The sequence below is a fragment of the Pseudopipra pipra genome, chromosome 15 (assembly GCF_036250125.1).
Source record: "Pseudopipra pipra isolate bDixPip1 chromosome 15, bDixPip1.hap1, whole genome shotgun sequence".
NCBI lineage: Eukaryota > Metazoa > Chordata > Aves > Passeriformes > Pipridae > Pseudopipra > Pseudopipra pipra.
Genome location: NC_087563.1, coordinates 3,157,634 through 3,162,738, shown reverse-complemented (window position 1 = coordinate 3,162,738; position 5,105 = coordinate 3,157,634). Strand labels below are relative to the sequence as shown.

General features: G+C 59.0%; 1 protein-coding gene across 1 annotated transcript; it reads left to right on the top strand.

The window, feature by feature from the left end:
* On the top strand, positions 1-3,536 carry LOC135422391 (protocadherin alpha-2-like). Its single transcript, XM_064671486.1, is given in 2 exon segments — positions 1-3,481; positions 3,484-3,536. Coding segments are annotated over 2 exon segments (2,475 nt in total). The 5' UTR covers positions 1-1,044; the 3' UTR covers positions 3,522-3,536.
* Positions 3,537-5,105: the final 1,569 nt, after the last annotated feature.

Sequence of the window (5,105 nt, the reverse complement as noted above, 5' to 3'; positions counted from 1 at the left end):
GAAGTCAGTACAAAGAAGGATGAGAGCTCTTCCAAACCGACTTCTTAATTGTTCATTGTGAGCACTTGGAAGATGTTTTAGGAAAGGGGAAAAGAGGAGAAGAGACAAGGTGGAAACAGAAGAGGAGAGGGAAAAAACCCATAGGATAGGGTTAAGGAGAAAAAAAAGACATAAGGAAAGAGAACAAAGAAGGAGAGAGATACCGGAATGGATAAAAAAGGAATGCAAAAAGGAAATAAGAAAATATAAAGAAAGATGGGAGCTTATTCAAGGAAAATAAAAGCCAGAACGAAAGCAAGCAAGAAAGAAAGAAGAGAATGCAAAACCAAAGGAGACTAAAAAAGGAGAAGACCATCACTTACCGACATTATCTGTAGATGCTGAGTGGAGGTGGTACCCAACAAGGCTCTAATGCGCTGCGGCTCTGATGCCACGTATTTAGAGATGATGGCTCCGATTTGATGGTCTCCTCTGCGGCACTGGAGGTAACTGAGGAGCTTCCAGTGGGGTTGATGAATAGAAGAGGATGGAAAGAGATGGGAAAAATGTGTCAAAAAATGGGGAACAGGAGGCAGGACAATGTCGAAGAAGAAGAAAGTGAAGGAGGAAAGAGAGAAGAGTGCCAAGGGGAAGAAGTAGGAAAAAGAAGGGAAAGGAGATATGACTAAAAAGAGAGAAGTGAGGGAAGCAAGGAATAAAAAAAGACGAAGAAAAATGAAAAGTTTGGAAGGGAACAGCAAGCGATAAGGAAAAATGACTGAGAAAAAGAAAGAGAAGAAAGGGAGCGGGACATGAGAGAGCAGATGCGTGTGTCAGGCGGAGGCTTGGGCGCTGTGTGGAGCGTGTGAGGCGGCGGAGCAGCGCACGGTGTCGCTGCAGGCTGAGGAAGGGCGTGTGGGCGGCTCCTTGGCGGTGCGGCGGAGAGCCCGGCTGTGAGCGCGGGGGGGCGGCTGGGGCCGGGCAGCGGAGCCGGGGCGTGCGGGCGGCGGCGGGAGCCGTGCGGGGCCCGTGCGGGGTCCGAAGGAATCGGTGTGTGCGGCGGCGATGGGCGAGTGTGCGTGGGGTGCGGTGTTGCGGGTGGTGGCGGTGCAGGCGGCGTGGGCGCTGTGCTGGGGGCAGGTGCGGTACTCGGTGCCGGAGGAAGCCAAGGCCGGGACGGTGGTGGGCCGTGTGGCGCAGGACCTGGGTGTGGAGGCGGGCGAGGCGGAGGCGCGGCGGCTGCGGCTGGTGCCTGGGGGCCGGCGGGCGAGCGTGGAGGTGAGCGGGGCGAGCGGGGCGCTGGTGGTGAGCTCGCGGCTGGACCGGGAGGAGCTGTGCGGCAAGAGCGCGCCGTGCGCGCTGCGGCTGGAGGTGCTGCTGGAGCGGCCGCTGCGCGTCTTCCACGTGGAGCTGGAGGTCACCGACATTAATGACAATGCCCCCATCTTCCCCGCCGCCCGAAAAAACATCAGCATCCCGGAATCGTCGCTAGTGGGTTCCCGGTTCCCGCTGGAGGGCGCGTCTGATGCGGATATCGGAGCGAACGCTCAGCTCTCCTACACACTGAGTCCCAGCGAGTATTTTAGAATGGAGGAAGAAAACACTAATTCGCGTACTAAGTACCTCTTTCTGGTACTCATTAAATCTCTGGACCGTGAGACGCTGGCCGTGCACCGGTTGTTGCTGACGGCGAGTGACGGGGGCCGGCCGTCTCTGACAGGGACGATGGAACTGGTGATCTCGGTGCTGGATGTGAACGACAACCCGCCGCAGTTCAACCAGTCGGTGTATAACGTAGTTTTGCCCGAGGACGCCTTAGTGGGAATATTGGTGACGAGGGTGAACGCCACGGATCCGGATTTGGGAATATATGGAGAAGTGACTTACGAAATTTATACTATTTTTCCTTCCTCTGCCTCAGATGTTTTCAGCATTGATACAAATAGTGGCGAGATCAGACTGACGGGAGCCCTGGACTTTGAGACTGTTACGACATATGACCTAAACATTAGAGCGAAAGACAAAGGGACACCTCCACTGTCAGGTCACTGTACGGTGGCGTTAGAGGTTCTGGACGTGAACGACAACGCGCCGGAGGTGCGGGTGACGTCGCTGTCGGTGCCGGTGTCGGAGGACGCGTCGCTGGGGACGGTGGTGGCCCTGCTGAGCGTGTGGGACCGGGACTCGGGGTCGAACGGTCGCGTGCGGTGCTGGGTGTGGCCGTCGGGTCCGTTCGTTCTGGAGGCGACGTTGTCGGGGTCGTACTCGCTGGTGCTGCGGGAGTTGCTGGACCGGGAGCGGGTGTCGGAGTACGAGGTGGAGGTGCGTGCGGAGGACGGCGGTTCTCCGTCGCTGGGCGGCCGCGTTGGGCTGCGTGTGCCGGTGTCGGACGTGAACGACAACGCGCCGTCGTTCGCGCAGGCGGTGTACACGGTGCTGGCGCGGGAGAACAACTTGGCGGGCGCGGAGCTGGCGCGGCTGTGGGCGCGGGACCCGGACGAGGCGGGCAACGGGCGCGTGAGCTACTCGTTGTGGGAGGGCGCGTTGGGCGGGGGGTCGGGACCGTGGTGGTCGGGGACGTCGGGGTCGGTGGGGGGTGTTGCGGCGTCGAGCTACGTGTCGGTGGAGGCGGAGAGCGGCGTGTTGCGGGCGCTGCGGCCGCTGGACTACGAGGAGGTGCAGGTGCTGCAGTTCGAGGTGCGTGCGGTGGACGCGGGGGAGCCGTCGCTGTGCGGCAACGCGACGGTGCAGCTGTTCGTGGTGGACGAGAACGACAACGCGCCGGCGCTGCTGCCGGCGGCGGGCGGCGGGGCGGAGGCCGGGGCGGTGTCGGGGGAGGCGGGGACGCTGTGGGCGTGGGCGTCGTGGGGTTCTCCGTCGGGTCAGGTGGTGGCGAAGATCCGGGCGGTGGACGCGGACTCGGGCTACAACGCGTGGCTGCGCTACGAGCTGTGGGAGCCGCGGGGCAAGAGCGCCTTGTTCCGCGTGGGGCTGTACAGCGGCGAGGTGAGCACGGCGCGGGCGCTGGAGGAGGCGGACGGGCCGCGGCAGAGGCTGGTGATCGTGGTGCGGGACCACGGCGAGCCGGCGCGCTCGGCCACGGCGACGCTGAGCGTGTCGCTGGTGGAGGGCGGCGAGGCGGCGCTGGCGGCGGCGGCGGGCTCGTCGTCGCTGCTGCCGCGCTCGTTGGCGGGCGGCGAGAGCGGCTCTGGGCCGGCGGCGGCGGCGGCGACGAACGTGTGGCTGGTGGTGGCGATCTGCGGCGTGTCGAGCCTGTTCCTGCTGGCCGTGGTGCTGTACGGGGCGTCGCGCTGGGCGCCGCGGGCGGCCGTGCTGTCGGGGCCCGGGCCCACGACGCTGGTGTGCGCCAGCGAAGTGGGCAGCTGGTCGTACTCGCAGCGCCACAGCCGGAGCCTGTGCGTGGCGGACGGCGCGGCCAAGAGCGACCTGATGGTTTTCAGCCCCAACTTCCCGCCGCCGCCCGGCGCCGCGGCCAAGGACACGCAGCCGGAGCCTCCCTCTCTCCTCGACACGGTCAGTGACAATCCCTTGCTCTCGTCTACTTATTCCCTCCTCCCTCTGCCCCTTCTCCCGCCCCTTGGGCCGGCGTTGCCGGGAGCCGGGCTCAGTTCCCGCGGCCCGAGGGCAGTGGGTACTTGGCGGGCGCTTGAGGATACCAATGGACCTTTTGATCTGCCTCCGCGTCCTTGTCGGAGTCCCGGCTCTTGGTGGTGAGCGGGGAAGACTTGCCAGAAGCAGAGGTGTAGCGACACCCCTTTGGGGTTACGGTCCGCTGCGGAGATTTGCTGCTGTGGATATGAATTTTTCTCCCCTGGACTTAAATCACTGCCCATTGCCGTGGGAAGTTCCCTGAGGTGTCACTTTGCAGACGACGCTGCTGCATGATGGTGTGTAGCGTTTCCAGCCGAGCTTGGTGAAGGAGGGCAAACCAAGGAGGCTGTGCTGGTGACAGTCCCTCCGGCCCTGTGTGCTGCCTTATTGCCCTTGCTGACTGCTGACCGTGGTGGTGTCACGTGTATTTTCTTCTCTGTCCTTGTCTTCTGACATTTTCCTCTACAGAAGATGTGAGGCAGGGTGACAATTTGGACTTGTGGTTTAATGTATTTTTAATCTCCCTAATGTAATTTCTCCACTTTGGTTGTCCCAGTAGTGTCCTTCTGAAAACTGGGAAGGTTTTGTTTTGAGGTCTTTGTTATTGATTTTGAGTTTTTTTGTTTTGTTTTTGGAGCACACTCACATGTTTTAATCTTTTTTTCCAATATTTACATTACCCTTTCAATTTCTGTGGAAATGCTGTTTTCAACAAGGACACAATAATCCCTCAGCCAATTTCTCCTACCCAGGGGATGGAATGGACTGCATTGCTGTGCTCCTCAGCATCTGGGTTGTTCTGTCCCTCTATTATTATGACATCAGTGCCCGTTGCCATGAGAGCTGTCCCGAGCAGAGCTCTGCAGCGAGTGTTACTCACAGGTGTGTGACATTTCCCCCTGAAACTGCTGACCCGAAGGATCAGCTGCAGAGTCTGATGGACACCGTGCATGGAATACCATCTGTGTGGGTTTTACAGTGTTTTAGTTGCTGGGGAGGGTAAGCAAAAGTTGAGCCCTGAGGTGGGAGATTGTGACTTGTGCCAGAGGTGAATGTGGCAGTGACAGTGAGTAGGGCCTGTGCATGTGCTGATGTGAAAGGTGCCCTTGAGCAGTGGGGAGACTTGTGCACACGAGGGAACTGGAAATCCTTGGGAAACCTTGGTCCCTGTCATAAGAAGACAGGACTGGGAGATGATGGTCTTTTCTGAAAGAATAAATGTTGCAGAGTGAGGAATGGAGGATGTCTAGAGGAAAGTGGGAAGCAGGATGGGCATAAAGTGGTTTTGCCCAGGATCTTTTCTCAAGTTCCAAGGGTGTGGAGTTGGAGGCCTTCTGGATCTTGAAAATGTATGTGGTATTGAAATGGCCACGAAGTCCTATGAAGTTATGAATATTTCCTGTCAGATACAGTTGCTGTGCTGCTGCAGCCTGGCATAGGGAATGTGTTGGATAAGAGTTGGGAACATGCAGACTGATGAACATTTTTGTGCCGTTTTGGAGAAGCTGTTGTGG